Below are 18,141 nucleotides of genomic sequence, written 5' to 3' on the forward strand. Positions count from 1 at the left end.
TAAATTTTTATTAAAGTTTAAAGAAATCTCTCTGGGGGAAGATCTTTGGTCATGGTGCTTGATTTTTTAACAAAAAGTCATGCAAAGTACACCTAATAGTTCATGTATCACGTTACCTATAATTAGCTGTACACTGCATTGCCTAACTTCTGCAAACACTAGCAGAGTGACACCTGAGTTGCTGTGATTTGCCAATTCCCAGATTTCAGCTGAAGGATGAACTGTGAAGGGACTGTGTGAAATGAATAGAAGTTGTCATGTGCGCACCTGTGTCTATCCATGTGTACATGCAGGTGATGCATCTTCTGTTAATACCAGGCTTTATATTAGGCCCAGTGACTTTTCCCTTTAAAAAAAATCATCAGCTTATTCAAGCAGCAATTAAAAGAAGCAAGCGAGGAGCTTGGCACTGTTGCAGAGAACCAGAATTCATTTCTACTGGGGATATGTGGAGTAACTCTTTGTAGCCCAAGGGTTTTCCCCAGGCTGTGGTTGGTGAAGGTAAAGGAAGTGTTAATTTAATTTTGTTACCAACTAATAAGATTGTATTCACAGTAGTTTCTTGAACTCACTCTTTCCATAGAGTCGTCAACCGACATCAGGGTCTGAAGTCTTTTGCGCTGCAAGACGTTTGTAAACTCCATGTGGATGGGCAGCATGGGCCCCGTGTACTGCATGATCCAGTGCTTATCCATGTTTGGTGCATAGTTATAGCTGGGAGTGCTGGGAGGAAAAGAAAGGATCTGAAAAGTTGTGCAGCATCACAGGCATTGGAGGAAGGTGGGGACTCTTCTAACACAGGAATAGCCAACATACAGTTAAATCACATATTCCATGTGGTAGCTGGTATTTCTAATGTCAAATATCAACAAACGTCACTTCAGTGGCTTCCAAGCTTCATTGGTTCATATATCACTTCCTAAACATTTTTTAACCTCTTGCTTTCTGAGCTTTCTTTCAGGCTTAAAGACCACTACCAGATCCATGTTAATATTTGGGATATGTTGAAACATATTTCTCAAAAGAATCTAGTTGTTAAAAATGCTTATCTGAATGATGTATCCCATAAAGATAAGTAGAAAAATGAAGAAAGACAGAGACCAAAGATGAGTACTTACATTAGTATTAATGTAAATTGCCCTGATGCTTCCAGTAGGGAAATTACCTTCATATTAGCACAAGTTAAACTAAACTCACAAGAAAGATATTTTCCTGTGGGATAAAGGAATTTAGCAGTCAATACTAAGGTAAGAACAGTAACACTAGTGTTACCAGAGTCCACATTTTAATTGGAGACCATTTTTGAGAATGTAGGTAGAATCTGAGAGGTACGTATGTCTCTAGTACATACAGCTAGTTTTGACTAACCCACTTAACCATTAGCCTCAAGGGAAAACAGAAGTGAGACAATGGTATCACAGGATTTGTGAACCTTTGATTGAAATTAAGAAGTATGGAAAGGTTAGCTCCCTGCTAAGTGAAGACAAACATAAACTAGAATTCCTTTTCTGCTGGAAATTCTTTTATTTCAGGTTGAAAAGTCAAAATTTTTGACATTTCCCATGGTTGAAGTCTGATTTTTAAAAGAAATGTTTATACTATCACAAAATTAGTGAAATTGAGCCCAGGAGCACAACCATCCAGGTTGTTGGCTGGCCAGCAGCCAACAAGATGGATCGATGGAGCCCTAGACCTCGAAGAAGCAAGTCTTAGGAGTTTTGGTCAGGTATCAGGTATTAGGCACATTGAGAGAAAAGAAGGATACTTCCAGTGTAAACTTTCCTTGGTTTCTTTGGAAGTTTGTCAGATGACATGTTTTCCCGGGAAAGAGCCGAGTTTCGATTAATCAGCATTTTCCAGCAAAACCCTGCTTTTTTTCAGCGGACTCCTGAGTGCCCCTGCCACGGAGGGATGAGGTGGCTGTGATCCACGCTCAGCCGGCAGCGCCATGACAGCCTGCCGCTGTGCCAGGAAGGAAAGCCAGCTGCTAAAGCGGGCTCAGGTCTCATGTTCCCAGGCCATTGTCAGAAGCCTCCTCCACATAATGGATGGTCTTTAAAAGCAGCACTCAAGGATTTAGCAGGGTGGTTAAACCCTTTCACAGACACTTTCCAAATGCATTTTGAATATTCTGGGTGAGAAATGCAGTAGGCAGAGGGTGAGCAGAATTTTCCTCCCAGACAATTCAAGGAACAGGACCTTCTGTGAAATATCCAATGCCGGTGGCTGATGGAGAAATGTGAAATGGGGATCCAAAGTGGAAGGGAAAGAGTAGTAGGGAAGAGACAGAAAGGAATCCCCAAAACCCACCACTTGTCTGTGTTCCCTGCATACGCTTCTTTGTTGTACCTTGCAGAAATCCACCAGAATGGCACTGCTTGCCACGCACAAGACCTGACATTGTCCTCAGATCTGTCTACCTTTCTTGGGGGGTAAAAAATCCCCAAACAAATGCAACAGAGGTGAATTCCGGGGAGAATATTGCTGATTTCTGAAAACCTTTCCAAGTAGACAGACCTCTTCCCTGTCAGTGATAACTGTTTATCACAACATTTTTTTCTTAAGCAGTTGGAGATATCAACTAAATGTTCAGCTGTTATAAGCCCTTGAAAGTCATCATGGCACAGTCTGTCACTGTTTCTATTCTTCCATTTTTGGGAACGGCTTTGCTCTGTATTGACAAGTGCTGCTGTAAAGTAACACTAACATCTACATTTCCTTGATTACTCTTAGCACTGGGAATATAAGGTTGAAGATATGTACTGTGTTTTCTATTGCCTCTTCTCAGTGATGGACGCTATCTTTTCTTGAGCACATTTGCTCATCCATGATCAGCAGACAGTGCCAGGTACCCCATTATTTTCAGGTTGTCCACGGCCTCTAAGTCTGGCAAGGAGCTACTGCTCACAGGCCTGTTGGTCTTTGCTGGGCTGCCCCTGAACTGCTCAGATGCTGCCCCAGAGTGCAGTAAGGAGCAGTTTCTGATTTCAAGGTCATTCTTGCCAGTTGATCAGCAAATAGTAAAGCACTTAAACTTCTGAATGTGTGCCCAGAGGCTGACTGAGAGTTCGTTTTACATGTTACAAAAATAGATAGCATGAAAAAGTGCTCCCCTTCATGTAGGTCTGTTCTAAAATGACCAGCAATATACTACATGAATATTAAATCTGTAGAGAGGGTAAGAATTGAGAGAGCAAATGATTACTCTACTAAAAAGGTATAGTATTTGTCGTTCTTGTAGGGTATACTAGCTTGGGCAAATCTAGAACGCTCAGTTGCTCACTTACATTTGTCCAACACATACTATGCAGAACTTACTACACAGAGACTTCTTGGCACTCCATGACAGGTCTGTTGTGGCACTGGGCAGGACACTGGAAGATGTCAGGTTCATAAAGTTTCAGATTGATACCCACAGTTTAACTAACAAAAAAATCCCAAATACTTAAGAATAACAAACGCTGAACGCAGTCAGGCACTTTTCCGTAAACACATTCTCAGAATGAGAACAATAATTCACCCTGAGATTTCATAATCATTCACCTATGTGAATGAATTTACAGAGAAATCATCCCATTTTTTATGCACATTTGCAAAAGCCAAAAGAGTAAATTAGTATTAGCTTTCCCTAGACTTAGATTACATTCTCCTCAGGAAAGGAATGACTTGTGGGTTGGGTTCTGTTAGTGCTTAATACCTCTGCATCAGTGTGCATTGTTTTGTTCATGCACCATCATGGAAATTGTATTCACTGTCTATTTACCACCTGTTGAACCGCAACAGAAAAACCAACAGTGGTGGTGATAAAGCATAAAGGAGTAAATATCTATAAGCACTAGTGCACTTTTCTCTTTGAAGAAAGATTTACCATGAAATCTATCATTTATTTATCTGTAAGCATCAGTTCAAATAGATACTTAAAGTTACATTGAGAGGAAAGGAATATATTAGCATTCAGCTTTGTGGCCTGAATCCAAAAGGCCTCAATAACCTTCACTTACATGAACAATCAGCATTTCATATCACACATTTTAATTACTCTTACTGACAACCTATTTACTATATTTGTATATTTAAATTTGAACTTCAAAATAGAGAATGTAACTTATTTGGCTTCTAAGGTACTACAATAACTTTAAGTTAGACAAGAAATAAAAAAAACCCAACGACCCAAAACATGCTTGTACTTGAGGACCTATTGAAATGGAGTCCTCAAATACCAAGTCATTCAGAAATGAATTACACTGCCTTCTACTAGTAACTGAATGGTTTTTGGAGTGATATTCAATGAAACAAATGGAATACAGCCCTTCTGCAAATCATTATTACAAAAAGATATTTTACAGGTTAAGAAAAGAATGGGAGATACAGCTTGGCTAATGCTGTTTACACAGTTGTGGTATCTGTGTGGAAAAGAAATAAAGCAGAGTACAGCATGTTTTAAGAGCTCCCAGAATTCAGTGCGACCCTAAATTAACGTTTGTTTTCTAAAAATTTGATATCTAAAAATATATACATGTCCATTACAGGTGGGTTAATGTGGAAAGAAACAAGCATGTTTACAAACATTTGTTCATTCGGTCATACTAAAAATCTGCGTTTGCCTTTATTTATGATCTCCTAATTCCCTCCTGTTTCTATTCAACAAAACAAAATTATGTTCACAAAAATACTGCCTAAAAATGTTGGTTTTGAATAATTCCATAGAGTTCTTGGGGGTTTTTATCCCAAAAGTCTTTGGCTAATCTTCTGTTTAGATTGGGAGTCCTCCAGTTACTGAAAATAATACAGTACTTATATGCCCCAGGAACATTTTCGCTTCATAAAAACAAAAGTCAACATTTTAAAATAATACCTATGGTAAAACTCGTTGTGAAAAATGAATAGTTTCTGTACAAAATTAACACCTACATTTTTCTTTGAAATATGATTAGCAAACACTGCATAAGTGGTCATGTTTCTTCAGAAAAAGTGTAAATAAACAAAGGAAGCAAATCCTTTGTTTCCAGGGAAAGTAGACTTCTAGGTTTAGACACTGTTCTTGGAAAGCAGGAAGCCTAGGTTCTGCCCCAAATTAAAAGTCAAAAAACTATGACCAGTGACGTGGTCAGTATTAATGTGAAGTTGAATTTCACCATTCTGGGTCACTTTCACTGCCTTTTAAAAGAGGAATCTCTTAAACCCAGGGTTATTTATATATCTGGGGATGTGAGGTATGAAAGTTTCACTCCTGAAGTATAACACAACTGCTGTATTTCAGAACAAAGAAGAAAATAAAGATGTTACCTGTTAAAAATAACACCTTTTTATTTTGGGAAAAAATCTTCGTTGCTGCTGCAGAAGTTAATTGTGTAACTAAAATCTTACCTCATTTCTGTATCACACTATTTCTTCTAGTGCTGTTTAAAGTCACACTTGCAATGATGTGTGTCATGCTTTTGATCACTTGTCTCTAAGTCAGGAGTCCAAGCAGGCCTTAGGCCAGCAGCGACAAGACACACTGACATGTCAAGATTTACTACTGATGCAAATGTATGAGCCTACTCTAATGGGTATGTGTCCACATTACAAGAAATACCATTGTAACCAGCAGATGTTTGAGATTCAGCCTCAGTGACTAGAAGGCACCCTGAATGCAGCCATCTCACACCCCAAATTCACAGTTAAGACTGCTCTAGGGATCAGGAGCTGCAACAGCATTGTTTTTCATGCTTCACTACTGCAAGCACACAGCTACTGCCAGACCTGGTTGTTCAACACCTTTCATACTATCCTTAAATGGAAATTTAAAGGTCTGCCTTTCATATCATCTACCTTTTCTCACATTACTTTGGGAAACTTTCCGCTCCTTTCCCAGATAACATTTCTAGCTGCTCCTATTTAGCCTGGCAATAGGATTGCTTCCAGGTAACCATAAAATCTGGTTGTCAGTCCTCCTGCCAGCCCAAGGGTCTTTAGCTCGGCACAGCCAGCAGCGTTTTGCAAAAAATTTCCATTTTTCTACATTCTTCAGTAAATCTGTCTCCTGCAGATTTTTGCTTCTAATGTTTGTTTACTTCACAGCTTATAAACAGCTTAGGTCCAATTCACAGTTCCCCAAAGACTGGTTCATACTGGAGGGTAAAGGGAAGTTAAAGTGCCAGAGGCCCTGAGCATAACTGAAAATTCAGGCTTTCATTAGAGCATCCTTTGAGTCAAAGCTTTCCTGCTCAGCTGTCTGATGGAACAAGATTCCCCTGTAACAGCTGCCAAGGACACCTAGAGAGCCATCTCTTGTGTCATAACTTCATATTTAACAGCAACATTTCCAAAGGTCTAGCAACCTCTCTCCCCAATAGATGATGTTCATTGCCACAGCAAAGATCTATATATTGCTTTCATCTAGTACATCTTCTCCAGTCCCATTTTCTTCCACAGAAATAACTTCTGGGCATAGCTAGAGTACATGCATTAGTATGATTTATTTTCAGAAAATATATCACTCATTATGGTAATAGCAGCCAGCATAAACTTTCAGAAATATTTTTAGGTGTCAGAAATAGAACATATTTTAAGGAGAGGAGAGGTGGGAGAGTGGGAGGAAGAATGGACACTTAAAAACAATAGAGAGTGTCTGCTGCTTCCAGTATGATATAGCCTGTGTTTCATGTTAAATGAGCTAATAAGAATTAACAGGGATCACTCAAAATTAATGATTAAACAGTTGTCCTTGTAAGATGTTTCATGCTACTCCAGTAGGCTGTTTGTGCTGAGGAGGCCAGGACTGTAAGGTAATGGTGGTATGTGATTCTTCCTTTTTGGCTTTGATGGGTTTTTAATAAATCTTATGGACTTTGTTGTTGCATTCATTTGATGATTTTCTTCCGTCCGTGTTGTTAAGTGGGGAAATGAGACTGACACCCACGTTTGAGGGCAGAAGTCTCCCTCAACTGGAGTATTTCCTGTCATAGCTGCTCCCCCCTTCAGATGTGTAAGTGGAAAACTTCTAAACAAACTTTCGGTTTGTGTTTTTTTAAAATTTATAAAGGCAGTATTTCAATCAAATGACAGGCACTTTACCAGCAAAGAAACGTCATGTAATTTAAGGGTTTGCTTCAGCTGCTGTCCTTTTAAGCAAAACTTCCCCTCACATGTGGTTGACAGGCTATCTTAATCCTTGGTTTGTAGGTATAACCTTCCATCTCAGTTTGTAAAGCCAGCAAGCAGCTTTTGACCTGATTTCCCTTCTTTGTTGGAGGTAGGCGTTACAGTAACATGATATAGCAACTACATTTTTAAAAACAAAATCCAAGGTCAGATGGCTGTCACCCAAGGTCAGAAAGAAAGAGATTCAAATGGTGCTTGACCACCAAGGAAGAAAACCTAAGGGTTAAACGTTCAAATTACACAAACCTTGGCAGGAGGGATTTTATTGTTCTTATATTGTTTTCACAGGGAGCACCAAATATTTCTGTGAGAACTGAACTTCTTATGTCTTTTAGACCATGTTGCTAATATTTTTGCTAGAGAAATCAGTTATTTGGAGGCTTCAGTCACCCGAATTGGCTGTTTATCTTCAATTTGTCTCATTTCTTAGTCTGCAGATTGAACTCTAACACATGCAGTCAGTCAGTGCAATAAGAAACACAAAACAACCCAGCAAGGATCTCTTGAGGTCACTAGAGAAAAAACTCTTTGCAAGAAGGTTGCCAAGAAATCAGCAACACCAGAAGGCAAGAAGAGGCACAGCTGAGTCTCATATTCTGGGCTGTCCCACAAGTAGCCTAGCAGAGCAAGGTATTTAGACCCCAGGAGTTCATGCAAATAAAAATTCATTTACACAAGTACTAAAATGAAACTAAGCCTGCAAACAGATAACCGGGATCTTCGCTTTGCAGGTAACATGCAACCTGTATAAGGTGGAGAGGCAGTTAAAATTCTGGAGACTAACTAAACCCATTGGTTCTAGCAGCACAAGCTAGAAAACAAGGAGGCTGAAAACACCAAGCAGTAGAAAGTGTCAGGAGCATGATAAACCAATGCAAGTTCCTACAAGCACTCTTTCATCAGAAGGCAGTGAGCATGGAGCCTAAAATGAGTTGCTTTGGCCTGGGGAGAGGTAGGGTGAGATACAATGATTCAGTGCTTTTCTTCCAGACACAGTCCCCACAGCTAAGCGGAAACAGTTTGAATCCTACCCTCCTGTATGATGGATAGTCCCCCAGTAGACAGGATGGCTTGCCTGAGGCCAGGCAATCTGTGCCGCTAAACGGGAAGCAATCTGTTGAACAGAGCGAGAACAAGTAGATATAACTCTCTTGCTATGAAAAGGGGTGATTGAAAGAAGACATTGGAGAGGTCCATTAAATTTGATGTAGTGACTGTTCATTATTCTTCACAGGATGGGAAGTAGGGGACACCATGGGACATGGCATGGGCAAGGTCCAGGTTTAGAAGGAAAGAAAAGGCAGTCCTTTGTCCCCGATGCACAGGGTAAGACTGTGAACTTGTCGCCAGAATATGGTGGGGCTGCCACCACGGTTTGAAAGAGATCAGACCCATGCAAAGAGAATGGGGCACAGTGGCCTGGATGCTTCACCTAAACTGGTGATTTTCAGAAGCTAGAAAAACAGGGAAAAGGAATCTCTCTTGGCTTGTTTTTTTTTTTCCCCTAAGCATTCCCCGCTGCTTTCTGCTGGAGCACATAATTCAGGATACTGAGTTAGAAAATTCTTTCATACAAACCAATATGACAGGTTTTATGTGTTCATGTCTATCTTATTTTACCTTTAGGACATAAAAAGGTGATAATAATTCTTCAGGATGATTACTTGAGAACAAATTTCAATTGAATATTTACAAACTAAAATCTCAATCTCTTCGCTTCTGTATCCGTGTAGAAATTACCCTGAATATCTAAGTAACTATGAAACATTGCTGACTGGTTGCATTACTTGCAAAGTCAAGTCTCAGGAATGTGGGATCGTTGAGAATATAGGATAAGAAAAATATAGTTAAGAATGTAAGGTCAGGGAAAGTGGCATATGTAGAAAGTAGCAGCCACTAAGAGGATAAAAAAAATACAAACTAACAAATATTTAACCATGAGCCATGAACAGCAAATCTCTTTCTGGCTCCAGCTGTGAACAATTTATGTATGCAGTTTATGCAGTAACTGCTACTCCTTGCAATTTTAAAGTAGTTAATGTAACTACAAAAAACATCCCTGCATGTGAGCTACTGCGGAGCGTCCAAAATGCACTTTGTAGACCAAGAAGCTTTTCCACTGTGTGATGAAGCTGATTCCTCCTCATTTCCAGAGGCCAAATCAATGTACAATCCAGCTAAAATATTTTGTTAAGTTTTTTTCTGTGTGGAAAGAGGTGCAAAGACATTGTTTAAGCACAAATGGAAAGAGTGGTCTACATGCTCATAGTAGACAGAAGGGAAATGGAAAGCTTCCATAACACCTCACTATGAGGAAAAGGACCCACAGTATTCAAGGTACAAAGCAAGATGTGGAATCCAGGACTCTCCTCAGATTTTTACCTGAAGTTCGTTTCAGTTCTAGAAACAAAATGAAGAGTTCTTTTTTTTTATTGTAGTGTAATCACCAGAAAAGATTAAGCACGTTATTTAAAAATGCAGTCTAATAGGCTATTTTGGGAATCTGCCAGTATCTAGTCTATAAACAAATGCTGCACTCAAAAGCTACAAAAGGGTGTTTTTACTCTCAATGCATTCAGTTAGCTAGAGCCCAGGAAGCACATATCTCAGAGGAAGACGAAGGAAGTAATATCTTTCCAACAGATCCTGACCTGTGTCTACATATTTTCAGGGTATTGTAAGAAGCTGCCCTTGCAAAGCCAAATACTGACCTTTTAATCTCCCACAACTTCCCAGGAGGAAAAGAGCTTCTCTCTGCTTTAATAATGGTCAGAGCTGTCACTCTCCTGCCCGAAAGGAGCAAGCACAGCAAAAGAAACAAGCAAACATTGACCGCGTACTATGAGTTTCTTATATTTGAATTCTCTGTTCCTGCAACGTCTCCATAAACAAATACCTCACAAGAAGCAGATACAAGGAGCAGGTCTGGCAGCGTGTGATTTTGACTTACATATGCTGTGAAGCGTTGGGATAGAGCTCTGAGAACTGTGGTGCCGAATCCTCGGGGCCATGGGGCGCAGCATGGCTGATGACCATCATTATGGGCCTATGGGGATATATCCTCTTAGACATTCTGAAGTAATTAATGCTCTCATTAGTGATTAGGTCTGTGAAGTAGTCCTGGAACATACGATTAACACAAAGCAAAAGGTACAAAGTGCATGATTAATTAGATCACATACTATCATGTTGTTATGTTATTTTCAAGTCCTCGTTACAGCTCAGATCAGGAAGTAAAAACATACCATCAAAGAGATGTATGATTCCAGGGAGCATAGGGGAGACTGAGCAGTAATTACTTTCTTAAGCAGGCAATGCCACATAAAATGAGACAGCATTTTGCAAATCAGGTACAAGAGAAGTCATTAAGTAAATATGATTACCAGATTTTGTAATATAATGCTAAGTAACATTTAAAATGACAGATTATATTGGCAAAGATTTTTCCTGAATTTCACTGATAAAACACTTCCACGAGGTAATGGCTCCTAACTGCAAGAAATCATTGACTCTTATGTTGGTTTTCTGTTTACATAAACATTTCTTGCACGCTCTTTGTTCAGAGTATACTTTTGCATATGTACAAAGTGGAAGAAAGATACAACAGGCAACAGATTGCAAAAACCTTTATCAAAGAAATTGCAAATGTGAATGCAGGGAGCAGTTGAATTCCTGCAGGCTCTGTTCATTTAATTGTGCAACTTTAAGCAGTGCAGCTGCTGAGATTAAGGTTGTGGCTCACTAATAAACTGGCTTAACCCACAGCCAAGGTGGCAAATGGAAGCCTACAAGGGGAAGGGAGGAAATGGAACTAAGAAAAAAAGATGAAAACTTAAATTAAACCACCTGCCACCTTGGAGTATTCACTGTTGGCCTGGAGGTCTAGTGCGAGCTTCATTGAGAAAGTGCTGAGACGATGTTTGTAATTTCAAGCACTTCCAGGCATGACTAATCATATGTTGTGGATTCGAGGCCCCAAACAGCTGCAAAAGCAGAGCCTGAGGGACAAGGTCTGTGTCGCATGTCAGTGCTGGGACAAGCCAACCAGCTGTGACCTCCTTGCTCGCCCGCTCCCTGTCCCCCCTGCCCCTTCCCCTCTCCGGTAGCACACTCGGAGCACACACGGTAGCCCTGGCTGCTACAATCCCTGCTAGGATATGGAAGAGACAGCGAGTGACCTTTTGGTTTCTAAAATGGGTAGTGAGCGCGAGGCACAAGGGTTGTGATAATTTCTGGGTTTGTGGCCTGTTCAAGTGAAATGCCTGTATGACTGCTCTCCCAAAGCATCCACTCCCCTCCTATTTCCCTATTTATTCTAGCTACATATGCAGGGTGTGTAAGGAATGTATAACTAACCAATATTCTTTATTTTCTTTTTTTTTAGTCTATATAAATATATAATCAGTATCATGTAATTTCTACGGGTGGGGAAATCAGAAACAGGCATTGCAAGCTTCCAATAAAATCTCATTACATGGGTCAGAAACCACAGCTGCAACATCTGTATCATCTTCCGTGAGCTACAGTCTGAGGAAATTCCAGATTGCTTTGTGCAGGCTGGAAAGTCTGCAATCTGCACTCCTAAGCCTTTCCGAGAAACTTCATGGCAGTGGGCAGGTCACCTTGGCATACTTTCCAAACTTTGTCAAGAGCACAAACAAGCTCTGAAGTTTTCCAACGGCTGTGTTCTCGCGCTTATCTATTCTCATAGTCATATCCGGAGTCTGACACCACAGGCGCACAGCCTTTTTTTGGTGTGCACTGTATAATGGAAAACAGCATTAACTAAGGTTTCTTATGTGGGTAATCACTGACAACACTCAGCTAACTTTAAAGTTCAGTAGTGGAAGGGGCACAATTATTTTGGGGAAAGGCCTTTATTTACTACTTGTTTCTGCCACCGAACCATCACTTTTGAGCAGAGAGAGGGAGGGAGAGAGGGAGGGAGGGAAGAATCACCAGGCTCCACTGAAGAGCCCTTGGAAACTTTCTTCCATCGTGCAATTAATATTCTCACGTGGAAATTGATCTGCAATGCCCTGGAGAGAAAATGACATCTCAATTTCTTGGTTGCAGTTGGTTAATTAATTAATTATCTGAAAGTTATTTTTATATTGATTAATGATGCAGCATTTATGTGTCTGGAAAATACCTTTGCATAATCAAATCCATGCTTCTCTTTGTTACCATTGCGAGAAATGGTGTAATTATAGAAGCGAGAGTTCTTCACTAATCCAACCCACTCTCTCCACCCAGGAGGGATGTAGCTGCCATTGTATTCATTGAGGTATTTCCCAAAAAAAGCTGTGAAGGTAAAAAAAAAAAGAAAAAAAAACCACACACACATGAGGCTTTGCAATCCAAGTCTTTTAGTCTGAGTCAAAAGCATGCATGAATGAAGATAAAATGTGTTAGAATGAGTCAGAGTTGCTTTATCAAAAATGTTCCTTTTATACCTTAGAGGGTTTTGAAATTAAAGTAAGTTATTTCCACAGTTTTTATGAGAGTTGAAAGCCTTCGTGACTTTAGGTTTTCTTCTTAATCTTTTGGAATCTAGTGCTCACGTGAAATATTTTTGGGTTTTTTTAGAATGAGTATGTTTCTCTTGGTTTCCACTTGAAAATGGAATAAAAACTCAGTGCCCAGAGGAAACATCTGAGAAACACCTTGTGGTTTTAAGCAATTCCTGTGATGTTTTGGAGTGTGGCTTCTGAATTTTGAAAGACTGGCCTTGGCAACCTGGCTATGTTTGCTGGTTTGATAAAAGGTCTGGGAAGTCCAGATCTCCATCCCACGGGGCCACATTTGGGTAGAACAAGAGGGAATCCTCACCCTGCTTTTCTGCCACAGCTTCTCTAAGGCAAAACTAATGAAGAAACAAAGACTTGGAGGTCAAGCACCTTTGCCTGGCCTGCCAAACTAAGCGTATTTTTTTCCATTAGCTCCAGGTGACAAGTCAGAACCTACTCAGACTGAAATTTTCAGCCTTTGCCGTCAGGCCCAGGAGGGTTTGCAGGTGCTCCTGCCAATTCCTCTGGAAGGAAGTAAAAAGAAAAACAATCTCACAATGCAGTGGGCTCCCAGCTCTCTGGGAGTTGTGAATCACTTATGCCAAAGATACACAGACACCAAAAGCCGGCCAACTGGCTTTGGGAGGGAGGATTAACGCTGGCATGGCACCCTGGCAAATGCAGCAGCGTTGCTTCTAGGGACAGATGGGTATGGAAGCTCTTTAGCTGCTTGTGTAAGGTCTTTGGCCTGGACAAAAAAGTCAGTTTGGATGACTCTGCCCTGCTTTTCCACTGCCTGGGAAGTGCAGGGACAAAACACATGACCAGGCCTGCAACTTGGGTTTTCAGGGATTTATGAGCTCCAGCTCAGTCCCAGCAAGTTACTGGGGTGTCTGAGTAACTTCACTGTTTGCATTTTTAATTTTCTTGAGGTTTACAAGCCCCTGGAGGGTCACCTGCGCCAGCAGTTCTGCCGCCCGTATCCCCAGCAGTCAGCGCAAAGGTACTCCCAGTGCTTACAAAATGAGACACCCCTGAAGAGGAGGGAATGGCAGAGACCCCTCCCTTTCCAGGGACAGAGCTCCTCTGGCTGATAGCTGCCCACCTCACAGCAGCCCTTTGTGGTGCACAGCCCCTGCCTTCGCTGCTGACCCTGGCTTGGCCAGCCAGGACTGCCCGCGGAGAGCTGCTGCCCAGCATCACTTCCTCGGCCGAGCGTTGGGACACATGTCAAATCCCCATATTTGTTTCCTACTAGGAAATGAAGTCACTTTGGAAAACCTCACATTTGACCTAGACACATTCAATCTAACCGAAAAAGCACATTTGTGGAAGTGCTTAAATAATTCAGATCTGACTGATGTGGGGATGGTGAACTTCCTGGGAAAACTAGTGGAAAAATCAAAATGTTCATAATTAAGACTTGCCTGAGGCAACATAAATATGGTGCAATCAAATCATATAACTGCCAAATGTCACTAACCAGAATTACAGTCATATATAATGTTACTTTCCTATACCACGTGGAATGTGACATATAACCAACTCCTACAGACACTAGACCAGGCTTCCAGCTCTTCCTCCCACAGCCACCAAGAAAGCAACCCAGCCTCTCTCCTTTTTTCTCCTGAGACCAACCAGAAGACAAGAAGCTTGAGGTGAAGAGGGTGACTGTGGGGAGAGAATATGTGCCCTGTTGCCTCCCGGAATGGAAACCATACCTCTCCTTTAAGGCAGCCAAACTGGGTTAAACTCTCAGGGAGTCAGATGTCCAGGGAAAGTGTAAGGGTAAAGGCTGAAATATGGTGGGAAGGGAAGCCAAGGAAAGAGTAGAAGGAGAAGAGAAGTCAGAGAGAGAAAACAGTGAAGTAAAGTATGGGAGAGAGGAAGCATTACTGAGCCAAGCAAAATCAAGGACAGTCTGTGGTTACAGGGGAGATCTGAGGTCAGCCCTCCTGAATGCCATCCCAGATCCACCAGCAGCTACTGCATGACCTTGGGGAACCTCCGCGTGCTGTGCTTATCTGTAAAGGACTCTACTGCCAACCTGCCTCCCACAAAGATCTGAGGCTTTCAAGCTGTGAAATGGAAGTTATGGCAATTTATCATGTAGGATGGTTTGATAGCCCCACCTATAATTAAGATTGACTAATACTGAGACCTGAACTCTGCTATTTGCAGCCTTGCCAAACTTCAATCATTAGTGATGATAATTTCCATGCTATCTGACTCAGGCTGCATTTTGCTCCATGGAACATTTTAGCCAAACAGTTCAGTAATTTCCAAGAAAAAGGCTAGGGAAAAATAAACGGGTTTGCCCATTTAAAAATAATTGGCAAGCTTTTCTCTAAGAAGTTCTAGTGTCTGTAGGTTTTGATGTAGTGCCTTTGCAAATAAGAGAGGTGGCTATGAAAATCTGTCTCAAAATGGCCAAGCTCTGAAAAACTGTAACACACACGTGACCAGGAAAGACTCACTACAGCTTCTCAGTTTAATGTCACCATAGGGTGTTCCTTTATGGATGTGAGAAAGTCCCCACAGTTTCAGTTTTGGCACTAAAACAAAGAACAGTCAGCTGCTTTCTCTCCTCCTCTCTCTCTTTTGATATTCAGGCATTACCTGAGAGAAAGCCACCAGCATAAAATGCAGAGATGAAATGACCTCGGGCATAAGGATGAGAAAAGATAAACTGAATTTAGAAAAGGAAAGGGAGGCTTGGAGCTGGTGGGGCCAATTCATCTTGGAATTTCCTTGCTATAGATTACTTAATTTTCTAACTTTAATAATGTTTTGTTAGCTCCCCTTTGGCCCCCTGGACCCCATATTTTGGTGCATGTTATGAGACTTCGGATTGACAGTCTGAACCATTCACCTTTCTGTTGGCAATGATTTAGTATTTTATCATAAAAATAATCTCAGAGCTGTCAAGTTTCAAGCAGCTCCTTGAGTGACAGTTTGCAGAAATAGATGTTTCCCCCTGTTGTAGAATAAAGCAGTTCCCATGTCAAATGTATAGTAAAGCCCTGAATACTAGTAGAAGCAGCAGTAGCCATGATAATGGATCACATTTGCCAAATTGCTTTAACCAAGAGTGGTTTGTTGGTCAAAAGCTCAGGAAGATATGAGTAATTAGACAGATGAAGGGAAAAGCCAGGCTTTTACTGAAACACAAGAGTTCAGTCCCTTCACTGTGGGGTTTTCTGAGTACCACTGAATATAGAATAGGGCAAGTGAGTCAGAGCTGGAGCCCAGCGCCAGCAGTTAGTGTCTGGCTCTTCACACTCTGAATGGAGACAAGTGCCAGAGTAAAAGGAAAGCACAGTAGTGTCCATGGGACCAAATAATAATCAGCAAGTAATCACGACAGGTGTCGTAGTTGTTTTTTGTTAACCAGAGGATTGTAAACAATTAAAGCACTATGGAATATGTCACGGAACTGCCCAGGAGCTGACACAGTGATGTGCAAATGTCCGTGCTGGATCTTCACATAGTTGGCTTGTAGAGTCAGCCCACATCCTTAACTTAGCTGTAGCCCAACGCTTGCTGAATTGCCAAGTCTGAGTACTGACTGGGAATGCTCAGCTTTAGAAGCCACTTGTAGTCAGCAGTTACAGGGTTTAGGAAGCCATTTCTGCTTGTAATTAATAAAACAGAGATTATGACTGAATGGGTAAAAGCCTCATTAAAAAGTAATGCCATTTCAAGGGACATCTTTTCATTATTGCATGTAATGGCCCCCACAGGGATAACAGGAAAGATAAATGCCGATTTTTGCATTTTAATAAGACAGTTTTTATCTGCATTTTGGCAGTTTTGCTAACTGTTCCCAGGACACATTGTTATTTTTTAATCATATGTAGAGTAGCTTAGTATATCAGAATAATTGTATTCTGTATGAGTATGTTCAATTAAGTTTATGCAAACAACAACACAGGGCATGGTGAACAGTTATACAGACATTTATGTGTCTCAGGAGTGGCTGCAGAATATACATGTTTGGTACCTAACATGAATAGATGCCATAATATAGGGTTTTGTTTTCCCTTTAGCAATTAGCTAATGATTTCTGAACTGGACTGAGAGATCCAGGGGGTTGCAATGGGTGCAAGACAAGGAGAATTTCAGCCAGGGGATTTCTGGAGTTTGAAGTCAGGATCTTTATAGCTGAATGTGATTCAAATTCTCATAATTCCCAGTTCTTTTTTCCCCAGTATTTTCTACAAGCATTTATGACTAACATTTACAGTATTACACAATAAAATTAGTCCCCTGACTCCTGTCAGCATTAGTGGATTAGCGTACAGGTGAACTGGCCTACATCTACTGGCGAGACATCTCTGCATTTCCACGGATCAAAGGACATACATTATGTTCTACGCTCTTGTTATTTGTTGAGGCTTATGGGAATGTTTCCGATTTAAAACAAACCCAAACCTTTAAAAAGGTATGCTGCAGTAAGGTTTAGTCACCGTGACCCAGACAAGAGCTTTAAGTAGACAGCCCACTTCCTTTAACAAAGTCAGGAAACCATTTACAGGAGTTGCGAAGCACTGTTTATATGACATTTCAGGGCTGACACACAGTGATTCTGTGCTTCTGGGGACAGAGCCCAACAAAACTGCAGCTTCTGGATTATTCCAGTAAATTCCTCCTTGCTTTCTTCCCATTATGCAAGTGATAGATTCAAACCCAAGAAGCTTGATTTTTCCCCTCTGTTGAAAAATTACAGAGGATTAGTGTATCACGTCATTAAAGTGCAGAAAGCCAGCTCAGTACGCCAGCACTACCTAGGAAATGAAAGAAGCACAGTCCCAAAAATGCGGTGAGGAAACTGAGGCACCAAGAGGTTAACCTTCAGCTAGACCTAAGTCACGCAGGAAGCCTGTGGCATTGCCAAGAATATTATTCAGATTTCGCAGTTCCCAGTCTTGTAACATAACCGCAGTAGAAAACCTCAGGTTTTCTACTTTTTCTCCAGCTTTGTGTGTCTTTCCCAGTTGCTGCCAGGTTTACCATTGTAACCAAAAAGAGCATTAAATATTTTATAACTCAGCAGTTGCAAAAGGCATTAGCCTATAACTTGATATAGCAATCGTTAGCCTGGGTGATGTCTTTAACAAAGCCTGTATTATAGGCCAAGCTGGTAGCACTTTCCAGTATTGATGTTGTCTGACACTTCTCATTATAAGACCCTGTTTTCAGTTGCTTATAACTTTCTTATACTTGGACTGAAATTTTCCACACTGGATGTCTGCCTCAGGCTGAATTTTCTGAAACTTCTTAGCCCAAACAGTAGCCATCTTTGAGAACCGCAGTAATGGAAAAGGAATTACATCCAACATCTGAAAAAAATTATGCAAGCTTTCATCGATAGCACGTCCATGCTCTGCACTGAGAGCACAAACTCTGTCAAAGACATGATGGACTCTCTGTCAAGGAGGCATCTTTTATCATCCTGGTCAATATCTGTCCAAAGTTTGCTCAG

General features: G+C 40.9%; 1 protein-coding gene across 2 annotated transcripts in view; it reads right to left on the reverse strand.

Annotated features, from left to right (window-relative positions):
• Positions 1-18,141, reverse strand: part of SULF1 (sulfatase 1) — a 123,669-nt gene that overhangs the window by 33,689 nt on the left and 71,839 nt on the right. For both annotated transcript variants that reach the window (XM_030012641.1, XM_030012642.1), the window contains 3 exons: positions 12,299-12,450; positions 10,097-10,266; positions 573-723 (listed from right to left, as the gene is read on the reverse strand). In XM_030012641.1, coding sequence (XP_029868501.1) covers positions 573-723; positions 10,097-10,266; positions 12,299-12,450 — 473 coding nt within the window. The remainder of the gene's footprint in view (positions 1-572; positions 724-10,096; positions 10,267-12,298; positions 12,451-18,141) is intronic.

The sequence above is a fragment of the Aquila chrysaetos genome, chromosome 4 (genome assembly GCF_900496995.4).
Source record: "Aquila chrysaetos chrysaetos chromosome 4, bAquChr1.4, whole genome shotgun sequence".
Lineage (NCBI taxonomy): Eukaryota > Metazoa > Chordata > Aves > Accipitriformes > Accipitridae > Aquila > Aquila chrysaetos.